This window comes from Panthera tigris, chromosome B1 (assembly GCF_018350195.1).
Source record: "Panthera tigris isolate Pti1 chromosome B1, P.tigris_Pti1_mat1.1, whole genome shotgun sequence".
Lineage (NCBI taxonomy): Eukaryota > Metazoa > Chordata > Mammalia > Carnivora > Felidae > Panthera > Panthera tigris.
The window spans coordinates 169,550,344-169,568,646 of record NC_056663.1 but is presented as its reverse complement, the minus strand read 5'-3'; the positions used below and the strand labels follow the sequence as shown (position 1 = coordinate 169,568,646).

Here is an 18,303-nt window from a genome sequence, read left to right as displayed (position 1 = left end):
AAGTCCCTCCCAGTACAGTGTTGCTGATGACTGCCGTCTACTTCCCTGTCCCTGGATCAGACTGTTTTGAAATAATTCCAGAAAGGAAAGTTTCTGACTTGGTTTCCTGGCTATGACTTTATTATTTAGATAGAACTCTATGGAATTCTATCTATATCAGGGGTTGGCAAATTATGGCCTTTGGCCTGTTTTTGTACTGGTTTTCTCACTAAGAATGGTTTTTATATTTTAAGAGGGTTGTAAGTAAAATAAGACAAGAGTTGGTATATGGCTCACAGAGCCTAGAGTGTTTACTATCTGATCCTTTACAGAAAGTTTGCCAGCCCATAAGGACTATGGGATAAATTTTGGATGTAATTGTTTACCCACATAAAGTTAAGTGAGTTTGGGCAGTGCAAAAATGCTGTTCAGGTAAATGAAATAACTTTTTAGAAAAGATTTTCTCAGGACTTTTTTTTTTTAAGCTTATTTTGAGAGAGACAGAGACAGCACAAGTAGGGGAGGGGAAGAGAGAGGCGGGGAGATAGAGAATCCCAAGTGCACTCTGCACTGATAAGATGTGGGGCTCAAACCTATGAAACTGAGATCTTGACCTGAGCCTAAACCAAGAACCAGATGCTTTACAGACTGAGCCACCCAGGCGCGCCCCGTTCAGGACCTTTTAGAAGTCCGTCTTCCACCCAACTTTTTATTTTGAAAAATTTCAAACTCATAGAAAAGTTATAAGAATAATATAAGGATTACGCATATAGCCTGCAACTGGATGCAAATGTTCAGGAAAAAAGAGGCATATGCAGAAAGAGATCAAGTAAGTATGGCAAGATGATAATACAGTTAGCCCTTGAACAACATAGTTTGAATTGTGTGGGTCCACTTACATGAGGATTTTTTTGATAAATACAGTGCAGAACTATAAATGTATTTTCTTTTCCTTATGCTTTTCTTAATAACATTTTCTTTTCCCTAGCTTATTTATTTATTGTAAGAATGCAGTATATAATACATATAACATACAAAATATATGTTAATTGATTGTTTATATTATCAGTAAGGCTTCTGGGCAACATTAGGCTAATAGTAGTTAAGTTTTGGGCAAGCCAAAAGTTATACATCAATTTTCAACTGTGTAGGGGGTAGGTGCCCCTAACCCCCATGTTGTTCAGGGGAACTGAGGTAGCATCTAGTTACGGGGTGTATGCTCTCCTACCTTCTCTGTTTGATTTCTCATCCTCCCTCACCCCTTTTACTTTCTTTTTTGTTACCATCCAAAGATACACAAAGCCAATTCCTGTGCTTTTATGAGATGGTATAGTGGAAAGTGAATGGATCAGGGAACACTTAGGTTGAATCCTGTGCAACTATACTAATAGACCAAAAACAGTCAGAAAATGTGGTTTCATATGGTTCAACCTAGTTAACAGCTCACATCCTCGGTTTGTCTCCTATGTGTCCTCAAGCAAGTTACCTAACCTCTTAGAACCCCAGTTTCCTTAGCTATAAAAACCAATGTAATTGTACCTAATTAATAGAGTTCTTCTGAGGATTAAATGAATTGATGATATGGATAAATCTCTTTGTTTAGTGCGTGGAACATAGCAGACACTTAAATATTAACTTGTCTCCCTTCATCTATGGAATGAGGAAATCACTACCTCATAAGGTCCCTGAGAGATTCCAGGAAGAGAATACTGTAAAACACTCAGCAGTGTTTGGTGCTCGCTTGGCACTCTGGACCCCTAGCTGTTCTCATTATTATTGTTGGAAATAGGCCCGAAGTCAATTATGAATATAACATTGTCAATGCAACTCTATGTCAAGGGGCACCCATCAGCTCTTTCTCTAGGACAGCCAACAAGCTACAGGATGAACGAACTGGGATTTTCCTTTCCAGCTTCTCTTGCCTAGCCTGTGATCGAAAACTGGGCAAGAAAGTTTGAGTCCCTTACAAACTTGATCATCTGTGAATAATGAGCTTTGGCTGGCAGAAGCTCGAGGCCTAGAGTGATTGTTTTGAAAACAGTAACCTTGACCTCTGTGGTGATGTCATTTCCTCTCACTCTCTCCAGCCTGGTTTCTTTCTCTGGGAAGCTGTTCCAGAATCCTCCAGGGAGAGTGAGTAGGTTCCCATCTGGCTTCTAAGGACCTGTACCACCTCAGGGCTGGCATGTATCACAGTGTTTCTACCTCTTTGTCCCACACCTACTTCCTGTACCAGAGTGAAAGCTTCCTGAAGACCCCTTCTGTTTATCTTTGTATTTCCTTCACTGGACACTGGTCTGGCACATAACATGTCTATTACAGGCACCTGTTGAATAAATTGAGTCCAGTAGTAAGATTGCTATCTAGATTACCTAATCATCAGTGACCTTAACTTTCTCCTAGTCTTAGTTGTCATTGTCAGTATCATCCTCTGTCTCTGTCCCCACCCCTCCGGTCCTCTGCCCTCTTCTTTTTTCTCCTTTTTCCTTTTTTCCTCTTTCCTCCTCTGCCTCCCCTCCCCTCCCTTCCTTTCACACACACACACACACACACACACACACACACACACACACACACTTTTACATAAAGAATAGGGCCATCCCTGAAGTCTAGAGACCAAAGCACAGAAGTATCTACTTTTAGTATAAGAGTTTCTACTACATCCCCATCTTCTTTGGAATTATAGAGGTCAAATTATGGGTTTTGTTCTACAGATGTGTTTTCATGGAATGCAAAGTCTGAATATGTCAGTTTGCAAATAATAAGTGACCAACAGAGAATGTCTTGGTGTATTTTTGTCTCAGTTCTTATGTTGGTGAAATAATTGTCTGAAGATAAGAAATCTGTTGGCAGACACTTGTCTATATTACCACTGATGAATGAGCTGCTTATTCTAAGGAAGGCTTGTCCTGGATCCTTGTCCTGATTTCAGTGTGAGATGTGGTGTGCCACAGATGTGTACTAGCCTTCTAGGACAGGTTAGAAGTTGATGATGTGACTTTGCATGGAGACACTTTGTCATATGGAGGATTTGTTAGATGTTGACCATGTTCTGCACAGCCCCAAAGGAGGAACTGAGAGACATGAAAAGGGAATGGAAGGCGTGATTCCTGATCTTCAAGAGTTTTATAATGTTTTGGGGGCTTGAACACACTCACAAAATAGTTAAGTAACAGCGTAAACCAATATGTGAGTAAATGCAAGTGACCAAGATTTAATGAGACATTAGACAAAGGAAGATTGTTATAGTTTGGGAGATAGTTATTGGAGAGATGCTACATCAAGTGAATTTTACTTAATGAGAATAGTCTGAGGGAAAGAGAAAGGCATCCTACACAGAGACAAGGGTAGAAGGCAAGGTTTGGGGTCAGAAAGGAGGATGCTGTGTTTAGTATACATAGAAGAGATCTGCCTGACAGCAAGGAGGGTTTCTTTTTCTTCATTCAAGTAACATTTTGAAAAGCCCACTTATAAGTGTGCTAAGTTACTAGAAAGTCTAGTATACTCTACAATTAAATCGTGTAACAGGGGTGCCCTGATCAGATCTGGAATCTAAATCCTGACTCCACAGGGGGCATAAACCCCACTTCTCTTGTAGAAGAGACATTAAGGTAGAGATCTGAATGAAGAGTAGAGATTAGCCAGGAAATAAGGAGGGGAGATGGAAGTAAGGAAGAAGCATGTTATAGACTGAAAGAGTAACATGTCTCAGGTCTCTAAGTGTATTAGAGGAATTACAAGGGACTCATTGGGCCAAAATATAGGAAACAGAGGATGATGGTGTGAGATGAGGGTAGATGGAGAGGAGGAAGAGGCAGGGGCAAGATTGCTCAGGGCCTTGGAAGCCATGGAAGGACTTTGGGTTTGACTTCCAGAACAATGGAAATAAGAAGAATGCTGAAGAAATCACAGGACTTAGTAAGGTAAAGGGTATAGATAAATGAAAGAAATGACTACAAAATAACTAGTGTTTCAGTTATTAATGGCAAGCAGAGTAGGGCCCCTGATGCACACTGAAGAGGATCCTTTATTTGTTGGGAGAGGTCATGATTTCAGTTTGGGCAAGGTGAGTTTTGGATATAGAAGGCCCACCTAGGGGACAGTCCAGCGGACTGTTGGGGACAGGGGCCTGGAGCTTAGAGATGAAGCGATGCCTTTCACTTTCTCAAATATGATTTGCCAGCCATTGTTGGACATCAGGGCCAAGCTGTGATTTGTGACCGTCTCTCTGCAGAAAAGATCACATCAAGAAAGAATAGCAGAACAAGGTCTCCGTTTGAGGAAGCTCACCACCGGATCAGGGACAAGAGAAAGAGAAGCTTACAAAGGGGGATCAGAGAGATGAGAGGAAACCCAGGAAAGTATGTCTTGGAAACCAAGGAGACTAAGAAGACTTTTAAGAGGCTGGTGGTCACCTGTATTACATGGCCCCAGCAGAGGTCAGCTTGCACAAGACCTAAGAAAAGGTCTGCCTTACTGGTAGAGGGAGGCACTGGAGACCTTTGTCAATTACTAGCTGTCTCTGAGAACTGCCAGACCAGTGATCATGATTCCACATTGGTTGTAAGTCTGGCTCATTCTGTTACATCATTTCAGTAGGCTCTTGGTAGAGTCCTTATCTAATGTAAACTACATATGCAATATTTTCCTCAGCTATTAAAAAAGAAAAGAGGTTCATCTGGCCTAATGTCTTCTTTGTAAAGTGACTATATAATATAGTTTGTCATTCAATTGAGATGGTTTTGAGAGTAAAAGGGGGTGTCGACTGGCCAAGACACTAGAATGACAAATGAAATCTGAGCCTGTCCTCAGCAAACGGGGTTGTGTGTGGTCGGCCCCGGTTGTTGGCGACTCCAGACTGATGCCTTCTAATCACCACTGCTTTGATCAGTATCTGCAAACCCAACCCTTATTTAATCCTCACAGCAGCCCTGGCAGGTGAACAATCTGGGTGAGCTCTTCCCGCCTCCCTTTGTAATGATGAGATGGAGACCCAGGATGGTAGAGCGCAGTATGTCTTCGCACGCTTTGTCTGGAGCTCTTTCGCTAACCCAGATGCTCACTCAAATCTCAGCAAGCTTGGGTCCTTTTGCCTTTACTGATTTTGACCTTAGCAGGCTGGTAAGAATTTGATAGGCCTTCTGTGTAGGGTTCTCCTTTGTCTTTCGACCATATCACAGTTGGCTTCGCTGACTTGGCCAGTCTCCCACTCTTTGGCACCAAGACTCATTAAGCTTTTAAGTTCAAGTGAGGACGTTTCAACCCACTCTTTTTTTTTTTTTTTTTTTAAGTTCTCCAGTGAAAAGCTGCTTTTTGTTTGAAGATTGGCCTGGCTTAGGTGGGGACTTAAGCAAGAACTGAGTATCCCAACAGCCTTCTGTTAGGAAAGATGAAAACAGATGAAAACCATAGCAGGAGAATCTGTAGGATTCATAATGACCATAATGGACTCCCAGTGTTGTCTTTTTCCTTCTTTCGTTCTCATGAAATAAACAGCCCTTGGTTCCTACTCAAAAGAGGGACTCTTAGCGCAGTGTGTGTGTGTGTGTGGGGGGGGGGTTACTGTCCCCATTCAAACTGTGCCTTGGCATCAATTACAGGAGTCTGCTGGATGGGGGAGGGGGGAACGTGTGTGCATTTGAAACATTCTCAAGCTTATCCATCTTTGCAAATATTTTGTCCGTTAAAATTATATAATCCTGGTCGCAACTTCTTTTTTCTTAATACACAGCTTTACATGACCTAGACTCAGTAGGGAAATTATACACTTGTCTTTATGCTGCCAGAAAACGTGTTTGAAACTTAATTGGTACAGTTATCATTCAGGAACCATTCCTCTCAAAACGTGGTGATTTCTTTCACCCTGCCAATCTGTGCCTTAAAAAAGTATTAAACTTCTGCTCACTTAAATCACATGCTTAATCTCCTTACTCCTGAACAAATTTATTCCACATTTGTTGGAATGATCAATTGACTAAAAAAACATATAACAACAGGTTTAAGTATGGGCTGCTTGTGTGGTAGAGGGGAAACTGGCCCATCTCATTGCCTGCCTTTGGAGTTACATGCTGGATTAGGCTTTGCTTGTATTTGAGAGGATTTAGTAGCTCCCTAATTGTATTTCCATAATAATCCATTTTTTGATTGTCTCTACTGGGCTGTCAGGCTGGGTGGGCTGACTTCCCACAATGAAGTGTGCAAAATTCCTGCCTCAAGCGTGCCATTCCAAATGTTTCCTTTGGTAACCCACAGAAGAGGACCCTTTTAAATAGCCCACCAAGGACCCGGTTTTTAAATGATCTTTTTTTTAAAGTTAACTATGCAGAAATAGACTTCCCTCTTTATATTAAGGAAAAGAAGAAAGAGTGAATGACATGACAAATAGAAAGTTAGGACTTTATGGCTGAGCGATTAGCTCTGGTGCTTGCCTTTCCTTATACCACTGTAGACTCTGCCATGAGGCCAACATTCCCAGACACGACCTCATCATGCCCGGTACCCTTCCCCCAAAATAGGACATAATTCAAGTTCCTTTGCCTGGAACCCGGTGTCCCTCACTGGGTGCAGTGTTTCTATTCTATCTTCACCATCCCTTTGCACTGGCTACAGAAAATTATTGTATTAATGATTTTCTTTGTGCTTCCCCATCTCTGTACCTTTGCTGCATTTTGTTCCAGCCACCTGGGGTGTTCACTTCCTGTCCATTTCCATCTCCCTAAATCCTAAACCCACATGTTGGGTGTCTTTTCCTCCACTAAGATATCCCCTCACCGCAGCCTACATTCAGTGCTTCCTTCCTCCTCTTAGCAACCATGGTGGTAACAACCATACATCCTGGGGTGGAGACAACTGTGATTTCAAGTGCTCTCTCTCTTGTTTCTGGTCTGAAAAGTGTTTTGGCTATGCCTAGAGCAAGTAATTTGTCTTACACAGGGCACTACTCATGAGATTGTATGTTTTAACTTTCTAGTTATGAATTCTTGATACAGGGAGAGTGACTCACCTATCTTTCTATGCTGAATGATGCTTCTTGTGTAGGAATGTAAAAAGCATTTTGGAGGAAGAGTGGGAAAAAGGAAGATTACTCCAAAATTCACATTTTCAAATTATTAACATGGTTATAACTAACCAATGTGTATTAAGAACATGCTATATTAGCTGAAAATGCATTGTAGACCTAAATGTAAGGGCTGAAACTAGAAAGTTTTTAGAATAAAACATAGGAGTATATCTTTGTGAGCTTGGATTAGGCAATGGTTTCCTGCATATAACATCAAAAGTACAAATGACAAAAGAAAAAGTGGATAAATTGAACTATATCAAAATTAAAAGCTTTTGTCCTGCAAACGATACCATTTCCCAACTCACAGAATGGGAGAAAGTAAGATGATATTTGCAAATCATATATCTGAGAAGGGACTTGTATCTAGAATATATAAAGAACTCATAACTCAATAATAAAAGAATAAACAATCTAATAAAAATGGGCAAAGATGTCTGAATAGATACTTCTCCAAAAAGGATATAAAAATGGCCAATAAACACATGAAAAGATGCTCAATATCATTAATTTTTTGAGAAATGCATATCAAAACTATAAGATACCACCTCACAGCCACTGGAATGGCAAAAATAAGTGTGGTATGGATGTGGAGGAATTGGAACCTTCATATACTGCTGGTGGTAATGTAAAATGGTACTGCCACTTTGGTAAATGATTTGATAGTTCCTCAAAAGTTTACACATTAAGTTATCAGATGACCCAGCAATAATACTTCTAGATACAGATCCAAGAGAAATGAAAACATGTGTCCAAACAAAAACTTCTATACAACTGTTTGTGACATTATTCATACTAGCCACATGTTGAAAACAACCCAAATGCCCATCAACTGATGAATGGATTACAATATTATTTGGCCATAAAAAGGAATTAACTACCAATGCATGTTATAATATGGATGAACCAACATCATTATGCTAAATGAAAGAAACTAGTCACAAAAGACCACGTCTTATATAATCCTATTTATAGGAAATGCCTGGAAAAGGCAAATCTATAGAGACAGACAGTAGATTAGTGGTTGCCTAGGACTGGGAGTTGTGTGTGGGTGGGGTGGGAGTTAAAGCCAATGGGTAAGGGGTTTCTCTCGGGGGAAGGATAGTTAAAATTAGTTTGCAGAGATGGTTGTGTGATCCTGTCAGTGTACCAAAAAAATTGGATTCCACACATTCAATGGGTGAGTTATGTCTCAAGCTGTTGAAACACACACATACAAAATGCACACCCGTACACTCACTCACAATGGAATTTAAAATTTTTGCTTCACGATCTTTCAAATGCTATCTAAAAGACTCATTCCAAATGTCATTTAGTGCATTTCTCGAGGTACTAATATCCTATTGTAATGTGCTGTTGATATTCTAGAACTTTATTGAAGAGCATGTACTGTAGATTGAATATACTAATATTCTACCTCCGATAAGATTTAAAGAAAGTGTCCAAATGAAAACTAAAATGAGACATCATAACATTAGACATAGAAAGGCCATGGGATGGGGAAATGAGGAAACTTTGTTGCTTAAATACTGTAGTTTTTCTTCCCTTAAAGGTCTTTTTCTACCACAGACGAAAAGGCTTTACTTCTAGTCTGATTCCTCCCCTGCCAGAGCCTCTGACCTCCAGAACACATTCTCTGTTCCTCTGAATAAGACTGCATTTTGTATTTCTACTGCACCCACAGTAATGTGGCCTGCCCAAGGGGAAGTGACCATGGTGTTGCCTCCCCTGGCACCCTTCCCATTGTGTGCCCTGTGGGACATCGAAAAGAAGAACTTAGAGACTTTACTGCTTCCTTTGGGGCCAACCAGCTCCCAACAGTCCTTTAAAGGGGAACAGGGTGACTCCACTCATTTTCATCCCGTCCCACAGACCCAACAGGAACTTACTAAAATAATTGTAATTGGTGGGAATGAACCAGAAGCCTGTCAGATGATCCTTGTATGGTGTGATTTCTTGAACCCAACTCTAGTCTTGGTGCTGAGAAACTGGTTAGGATGTGATGAAGAATAACAACCAAAGTTGCCAAATTGTTCGTGGCTCTGAAGTTCATTGCAGTTTCAAAACTGATGTTTTCGGTTTCCCAATACTTTGCAATTGTTGCTCATTTTAATATCACTTTACTCAGCAAACAAACATTGAGGTCCTACCAAGAGCTAGCCCTTCCAGTAGAGATGGGGTTGCAGAGAGAACTAACCCTTTGCCTGATGGGGATGTTGGACAATTTCTGTGATGTGTGATAAGTAAGGAAGCCAAAGAGTATTGGAATCTAGAGGTGAAGATATAATCTGTACCTCGGAAATGGGTGAAGAAAAGGTAACATGTAAGCTGGGTTTTGAAGGATGAGTATGAGTTTGCCAGGCCACAAAGGAGTCAAGGGAGGCCTGTGGTAATGGCAAGTCAGAAGGAATAGCAATAACTTGAAATGCTCAGCAACACGAAGGTGCTTTGAGTGCTCAGGGAAGAAACTGTGACCAGAGCCTAGGACAAATTCAAGATGGGGCAGGCTGGAGATGAATGGTGGGTATCAGGTCAGTTTTCAGAAGACCTTGAATAACATGTTGGGGAGTTTCAATAGCATGTGGCAAGCAATAGGCAGCCAACATGGTTTCTGTATAAAGGAGTGATGGGATTATGTTTGTTTTCTAGGAAATGACATCTGGTGATGGTGGAGACACTTGATTACTTTCTGCTGTGCACCAAACACAAATATTTGAATAAAATGCTTTGCCTCCTAAGGAGAAGCAGAGATGTTTCCTACACTTGTCTTACTATGTCCATCCTTAGTTTACAACTCCTGTATGTATACTGTGTTTCCAAAACTCTCTTCCAAGTCACCATTTAGAACCTGGAAGTTTCCCTATAGAACTAATGTTCTTCACAGTGTTATGTAACTCCTATCACATCTGAAATAATGACAGTCCCATTGTAGACCCCAATTTCTGAGGGCATCTGAGCATAGCTCAGCACCTGGTGTGGGGTAAGCGTTTGATAACAGTATGTGGAATGGATAGTAAATCAATTCAGAATTCTAACTAGCCTTATAGGGGCTGACCTCCCCTTCCTAGGATAGCAAAGCATCTCTTCAGCTCTTGGCTTTCCTCCATCACTCTCAGGATGGCAAAAGAGGTAGGGAGACAGGAGCAAGAGTTAAAGGATTAGCCAGAACTTGGCAGGAAAGCAGGGCCACCCGCAGCTGTGGGCACAGCTGCAATGTAGCCGAATTTGTCTTTGGAGCTTTTTACTGCCTTTCATTTGTCGGCATCCTTCCTTCCTTCCTCCCTATCCCCAGCTTTGGAGACTACGCCCAGAGACATAGTCTCTCCAAAAGGACTGACATTATCTCATTCCTTCCCTTCTGTTTTTCATCTCTTCCAACTCTCAGCCTCCCTCTAGCTACAGGCAGGATGCTTGGGAGGAGAGGTGAACAATGATGGATATATCAGATTTCCATCTTCGGGGAGAGCTGGGGTCAAAACCTGCATGGAGATGGTAATATCCACCGCCATTTGTCAAGTGTATACTACACACGAGGCTGGTGCCAAGTGCATTACATGCACTATTTCACATTCTCGTGCCATGACTAATAGGTATTATTGTCCCCATTTTACAGAGGAGGAAACTGAGGCTCAAGGATACTGAATACTTAAATAACTTGCCTAGTGAGTTGCAGAGTTGGGATTTGAACCCATGTCTTTTTGTCTCTGGAGGCTACTCTTACTCTTGGAATTTTGAGTGCCAATCCTGTAACTCTTGGTTTTGAGCCCTTCTTCCTGAAGTGTGGAGGGCAAGGGCTGGCTGTGTATCCTGCTCAAGTCGGGCTACAGAAGCTTTCAGAGATAAATCACAGCACTTGCGTGTTCCCTGTTTTCTTTCCACCCTCCTGACAGTAAACCTAGCAATACCAGGTTTTAGTTGTGCAAAAGAAATACTAATTACTATCATTTATCCATAATTACTACATAGCACAATTGTGATCACACGTATCATTGCCTGTGTCAGGGTAACTCTAAGTTTCCATTTTATTTGGTTATACTGAATTCTGTTCATATATTGCCAGGTTTCACAGTTCATTGATCACACGTGCCATCTCAAACTTGTGCCTTATAAAATCAAGGAGGATCTTGAGTGGGAGGCATGATGGGGAAGGCAGTTTGGTGGGGGGAGCTTGATTACCAGGTGAAGGCATTTGGAGGGTGTCCTGTGGGCACTTGGGAGCCTAGAAGTCACTGGGGGAGGGAAGCAGCATGGCCAAAGCCAAGATTTAGAAGGGGTCATTTTGGATGTGGTGAGCAGATTGATTCAGATGGAGATTATTTCCTGAAGTGCAGAAAGTGAAGCATCAAAGGAAAGTCGTCTTCTCAGATTTAGAAACGTGAGTTTGTACTCCTAATACCCCTTACAAGCTCTGACCTTAGACGTGTGCCTGATGGCAGTTTCCTTATCTAGATTGATTTATTGATTTTTCAGCCTCTTCTAGTCCAAAACTCCCATAATTTCCTGACAGCAGGAATGGCCATAAAAAGATTGGACTGTGGGAGAGACTGATAATGAATCAAAAGGAATCCAGGATGCTCAGATAATTGCTAGAGTTTCTCTTCCATGCTTATAGATTATTTCGTTAGTGTTAGTTTTTTAGTATTGAGGACGGAGCCATACGTAAGAAGAGTTTTCCTCTAGCAAATGCGGGAAAATAAAAATGGGTCCACTTGTTTACAGTGTGTCAGTTGCTAGTTCATCCCCTTCTAGCTGCCCTCCCAGTGAGCCCCAGAGGAAAGGATGTGCCAGGCGTTCAATTCCGCATTTTAGGACGGGATTTTCTTGGGTATAGTTTGGCAAAGTAGGGCCCCTTTTTACAGGAGAAAGACCTATCTGTGATAGGTAGGGTAATGCTGTGATCTCAGTGGTTTAAAACCATGGAAATGTACTTACTCTTGTGTAGCCCACTTCTGGCGACAGGGAAGAGTGGAGATGACTCTGCTTCCGGCAGTGGTTCAGGGATCCCAGCTGATAGAGACTCCATCCTCAACACCTGACTTCTTCCTCAGATCTTCCTGGGTGTCAACATCTAACCTGTAAATGCTGGAGGAGAGGGAGAATGGAGCAGTACTTGGGAGGCGTTTTCGGGGCAGGCCTGCGTGTGACATATACTACTCTGCCTACACCCCATTGGCCAGAACTCCGTTATATGGCTACAGAAAATTGCAGAAGAGGGTGGAAAATGTAGCCAAGGTGGGAAATATGTGCTCAGGAGGAAAAGGAGACAAGTGGTGGGTTTTCTCTGCCACAGGAGGTGTGTTAGAATACCAGCATTGCTGAGCTGAACAATTCACAGAGTTGGTCCCAGCTTCTGGGAATTGTAAGACAAAAACCTTCTAAAGCCCTCCTGATCTCTTCTTTGAGTACGTTCAATGCAGGTGGCTTAAATAGACCTATATTTCACACATTCTGGATGATGCATAGCACCCCTCAAATGTTTGGTAGATATTAATGATGGCAATTTACATTCCATCACTGTTTTGTTCGTATAAAACTCTTGTTTGGTTCAAGTTTCACTTTTCCCTACAGTTTAGTCCATTTTTTTTTGACCTCAGAAGGTTTATTAACATTTATCCTTCTGCCGAGGCAACTCTAAAAAGAAGTCTTTAAAAATGACATCTGTAACAGGTTTATAGTCAAGGTTAAATTGATCTCATGCTTAGGTTCAAAAACAGTTGCCATGTTAGATTAAATGAAAGTGCATACACCTTCATTCAGGATGCATAGTCAAACTCAGAAAGTGATCAAGGAAACCACGTAGAAAAACACTATTGAGCCAAATTAAAAGAGACACAAAGTAGGTAATTTTGTGATCATAGCTGCCTGTTGCAGCTGTACAAACCAAGCTAATGAGATGGTGATGTAATCTCTTGTTGCAAAGAATAAAGTGATTTCCCATGAGATTAAGCATGACCTTCCCAACCCTGTGCTCAAGGTCTAGATAGCTTCTCTGCTCTCCCCCAAACTCTAGGATCATTATTAGATGTGAATTTATGAATTGAATGATTTGTAGGGTAAGCTGAATTCTGCAATTTTTAAAAAAATCTTGCCTTTAATGTTTATGTTATAGTTCAGTAACAAACTTCTCATTGGTATAATTCCTGATGTCTGGATGGTCTTGTAATGTATCCTTTGTAGCTATATTCTCAGTGTTACGTCCCTTGCGGAGCTATTATATTGGCTGCTGGAAGAATCAGAATGAACCAGAGTGAAGTAGAGATTTGAGGTTTTTTCTTTTTAATCACAGATAAGAACAAATTTCTTCAGTTTGTATTTTATAACCATTAAACAATGATTGAGGGTTGCCACAGCTGGATATTAAGTGTTACAAAGAGTTAATAAATTCAGCCTGTGGTCCAATCAGAACATCAGCATAATTCCTAGGTGTTTCAATAATTGTTTCTTTAAAGAATCTAATCTTTAATCTTTTAAGAACAGTATTCCATAGAATTTGTGCAGAGCATGTCTTTAATTCATCTTCCCAAAAACTCAAGATGGCCATGCATTAGGTTGTGTGACAATGAACCACATATGTGCATAGTTCTGGTCTTCCTGTGGGTTTTAAATCTACTAGTGAGCATGCCCCATGAGGAAACAACCTGGGGTCTCTCCTGCCTTCCTTTATATCCTTGTGCCGAGCTTCAGGCCAGAACATCATGCATGCTCCATAAATATTTGTTGAGTACGTGAAGGAACATATGAAATATCCTTCCTTGAAATAGGTCACAGTGTGTTTCAGATTTAGAATGTGAGTTCAGTAGATACCATTTAATTTCCATTGTATAAGAAACACATGTATTTTTGCTTACCTTTAATGTCATTAACTTTTTCATAATTGAGGATTATCCAAGATCATGACTTGACTTCCTGTTTCTAGTCATTTCTGACCACACATATATTAGGCAAGCTATACACATTTGTTGAGTTGATTCATTTATGTAAGATTTTTGTCCAAATGTGGCCAGAAAAAGAAAATAAGTAAAACTTATCTTAGTCTTTGGCAGCTGGCTGATGGAAAAATTGAAACTAAGATGACCTGAACTTACTTAGCAGAAAGAGGTATGCTCAGTATACTAAATGAGTATGAATATGCAAAATTCCACTTACCAAATGCTAGCAACACGCACTGTCCCACTGGCTCCTCACTACAATCCTGGATGGAAAGTGAGGTTTTCAAAATCCCCGTTTTGGGAATCCCAATAAGGGAAAACTGAGATTCTGATCAAGTGACTTCCCAAAGGCACATAGCTAATGAGTGTTCAATTTAGCTTTTAAAACCTAGACTACTTACTCCAAAGTCACTACACCTTCCTATTCATTAAGTGTTAAAGATTCGTTCTCTCATTCTCTCTCTCCTTCTCTTTGTGTGTGTGTGTGTGTGTGTGTGTGTGTGTGTGTGTTGAGTTGTACTTTGATGGTACATACTGAAGCCGGACTTTCTTTTCTTTTTTTTTTTTTTATTTATTTTTGGGACAGAGAGAGACAGAGCATGAACGGGGGAGGGGCAGAGAGAGAGGGAGACACAGAATCGGAAACAGGCTCCAGGCTCCGAGCCATCAGCCCAGAGCCTGACGCGGGGCTCGAACTCACAGACCGCGAGATCGTGACCTCGAAGCCGGACTTTCTAAAGCACTAAGTTTCAGTATAAAATGACTGGCCTAAGACATAAAGGCTGTCCTGTCCCTAAGACATGAAGGTCTTCACATCTGTCTGGAGCTCAGTCTTTTCTTCTACAAAAATGGTGGAATGAATACATGACCTGTCTCTATAGGACAGGATAGTTGGAGCTGGTACATCTCAGAAGGTTCATGAATATGAAATATCATCATCTCTTTAAAGTATGTCATCAGTAAGTATTTATTGAAAATATTTATATTTTAGTTTACATAGGAAGGCAATAGTGGTTTTCAATAAAATTGCAAGTGAATATCCTTGACTCTTACTCATAGCTTTATTTTGAAACATGCAAGAAACGTCCTCGGTTTAATGCAAAATACAGGATAAGCAGGTGTTGGGCATTCCTGCAATGTAAATTCAGTGTAATCTTCTTTAATTTTTTTTTAACGTTTTTATTTATTTTTGAGACCGAGAGAGACAGAGCATGAATGGGGGAGGGGCAGAGAGAGAGGGAGACACAGAATCGGAAGCAGGCTCCAGGCTCCGAGCCATCAGCCCAGAGCCCGACGCGGGGCTCGAACTCACAGACTGTGAGATCGTGACCTGAGCCGAAGTCGGACGCTCAACCGACTGAGCCACCCAGGCGCCCCAAGTGTAATCTTCTATTGTTGTGTACTGTAAACTGTGTACAGAGCAGGTGCAATGTTTATATTAGAAAATATACCTGCCTTGATCTTTTAAGAATACTTTGGCATTTTATTTTTTAATTTATGGTTAAACATTTTGACAGATGTCATAGTTTATTTGCTGCTCTTTTAATTAAGGTCTAGAATCATAGTTGTTTTTTTTTTTTGACATCATGTGACAGGAAAGATTTCTGCCTTATAATTCTACAAAGGAAAAATATAATGAAGTACTTAAGACTTTGAAAAATCTAAACCTGGATAAAAGAGGGGTTGGTGGGCATTGTTATTAAAATTATTAATACAAAGGTGCCTCTTTAAAGGAAGAGTTTTAATTTATAAATTCTTTGTTAGGGTGTTTGTTGTTCTTTCTGCTTTGGCTAATCAGTGGCAAAGCTTGGGGATCTTGTAGCAATGGTATTTCTATTTCATTAGAAAAATCTAAAAGCATTAGAGAAGATGCTTGATCTAAAATGCTATGAATTGAATTAGTATAAAATAAATGCTTACACACAAATGTAGAGAAACATTTATAGAGAGCTTATTATGCACCAGGCTCTGTGCTAGCTCCTTACATATTTTGTCACATTTATGTCTCAGTGATGCCAGTGCAATTGGTATTATTGTGTTTCTGTGTTATAGTCAAGGAAACTGAAGTCATTGGACTTGGCCCTAAGTAATACTCCTAGTGAATGGCCGAGCTGGGCTCTGGATTCGTCAGTTGGACTCTGGAGCCAGTGCTCTCACCCCTGTCAGCTCCATATCTGTCTGCAGTCAACAGCTATTAAAAAAGGACACAGGTCCACGTATATAGATAAGGCATACTCTCAAAGGTACATTGTTCAGCCTCCAAGTAATATTGGTAAGTGGCAAAGCAGGGTGTAGGACAGTGGGTATGATTTGCTACATCCGTCCTTTTAAGATATATATATATATATATACATATGTACATATACATATATACATATATACATATGTACATACATATATATATACATATATACATACATATGCATACATATATACATATATACATATATACATATATATATATATATCTTTATACATTTTCTTTGCAAGGTCTTTAAAGTTACCTCCCAGGAATAGTCTGGGGCCCTGTGAGACTGGGGTCACAGTGAGACTTATGTTCTATTGTATATTCTTTTGGATTATCAATAATGTGCACAGAAAACATTTTAAAATCCAGCTTAAAATGGCACTGTTAAGGACTAGTGAGAAAAGTAACACATCTTAAGAGTTTCATATATTTAAAAACTTTGCTTTGGATACATCATATCTATCTGCTTATTTTAAACCATAAGATATGGGACGTTAACACTGCCCAAGAGAGCATGCTGATCCAGGAAACTTGGGTGCTGGGCCTGATTATACCACTAATCAGCTCCGGAGAAGTTACTCATTCATCATCATCAGGCTTCAGTTTTCTAAGCGGTAAAATGAGGAGAGAACACATTGTCTTCTGACATAAAAAACCAGTAATTCCAAAATAAGTTATAAAGAAGCGCTTTTTAAAAAAGATTAGACTCACGGTTAAAACTAAGTGGGGTCATGAAAAGAGTGCCGTCTTGACTCTCGGCAGGCGAACAGGCATGCGTCTGCTCTGAGTGGTGCCTGTTGGTGGCAGTGCGTTGGAATTGCAGGGAAAGTTACCAAGAATAGGCAACTGATCCTTGGAGCAAACCACTATCCTGTCTGTCATAAGCACTGGGGCAATATTTCTCAGTTCATTAATACGCAGTGTGTCAGAGTCAAACATAGGCTGTGTTTACGACTAATTCACTATACTGTTTCAATGAATCTTTTGTTACTGATTTGTAGAGATCGATTATCAAGCATAGGTTCTTCAGAATTTTCTATAATTTCGGATTCCATGAATTGTAACAGAAGTTGGCAGACTTATTCTGTAAAGAGCCAAATAGGAAAAATTGTCTGCTTTGTGGGCCATATGTTCTCTGTCATAGTAACTCGACTGTGCTGTCACAAAAGCAGCAGTAGATAGTACATAAATGAAGGGGTATGGCTGTGCTCCAGTAAAACTTTTTTTTTTATTTAAAAATTTTTAAAATTAAGTTTCTTTATTTATTTTGAGAGAGAGAGAGAGTGAGCAGGGGAGGGGCAGAGAGAGAGGAAGAGAGAGAATTTCAAGCAGGCTCTGCACTGACAGCGCAGAGCCCGACCTGGGACTCGAACTCATGAACCGTGAGACTATGACCTGAGCCAAAACCAAGAGTCGGATGCTTAACCAACCCAGGCACCCCTACAACTTTGTTTACAAAACAGGCCCTGGGCCATGTTCGGCCCATGGGTTGTAGTATGCGGAGCCCGGAGTTGTAATAAACCCCTGGCCTAAGTTTCTCTTTGCACTGCATCCTGAGATAAGTTACCCGATGGCCTCTCCTGTAATTCCTGACTGTGGGAATAAATGCGTGCATTCTACATCTCCTTACCTTCAACTATTCCTTTCTGAATAACCTGGTTTGCAAATGCGACGCTCCACCACATCACCCCGGTGCCAACCCTATTTTCGTTTTACAGGTTGCCTTCCTTGTTTCTTTTCACTCTGAACTATTTCCTGAAGACAAGTAGTTATAGTTGTTTCTTTTGCATTCCTTTGCTTATATTACCATTTTTACGTGATTTCAACCTTTACCCCCCAAAATGTTTTGTTCACATATCTTCTGTACCTAGGGAATTGTGGTGAGCCTTATTTAGAATCTTTAAGACATGATTGGTTAACCTCTGGCTAAACATATTCTTCCCTTTCTTAAGTGAAGATCACCCACATTTAATAAGCCACTCTCAAGGAACAAAAGGGTCTGGAGGTAGAATTAGTCTTGGCAAATTATTGCAAAGACAGATGTTGGTCCCTGAACTTAATGCATTCCTGGAGAGACCCCTGCCTTG

General features: G+C 40.6%; 1 protein-coding gene across 15 annotated transcripts in view; it reads left to right on the top strand.

Moving 5' to 3' along the window:
* Nucleotides 1–18,303, top strand: part of LIMCH1 (LIM and calponin homology domains 1) — a 324,774-nt gene that overhangs the window by 128,942 nt on the left and 177,529 nt on the right. Inside the window, exon 1 of one of the 15 annotated variants that reach the window (XM_042984627.1) lies at nucleotides 14,872–14,927. The exons of the other annotated variants lie outside the window; for them this stretch is intronic. Within the exon in view, the coding sequence (XP_042840561.1) occupies nucleotides 14,887–14,927 (41 nt within the window). The 5' untranslated portion in view covers nucleotides 14,872–14,886. Of the gene's footprint in view, nucleotides 1–14,871; nucleotides 14,928–18,303 lie in introns of those variants that run through there. 15 annotated transcript variants of the gene reach the window in all.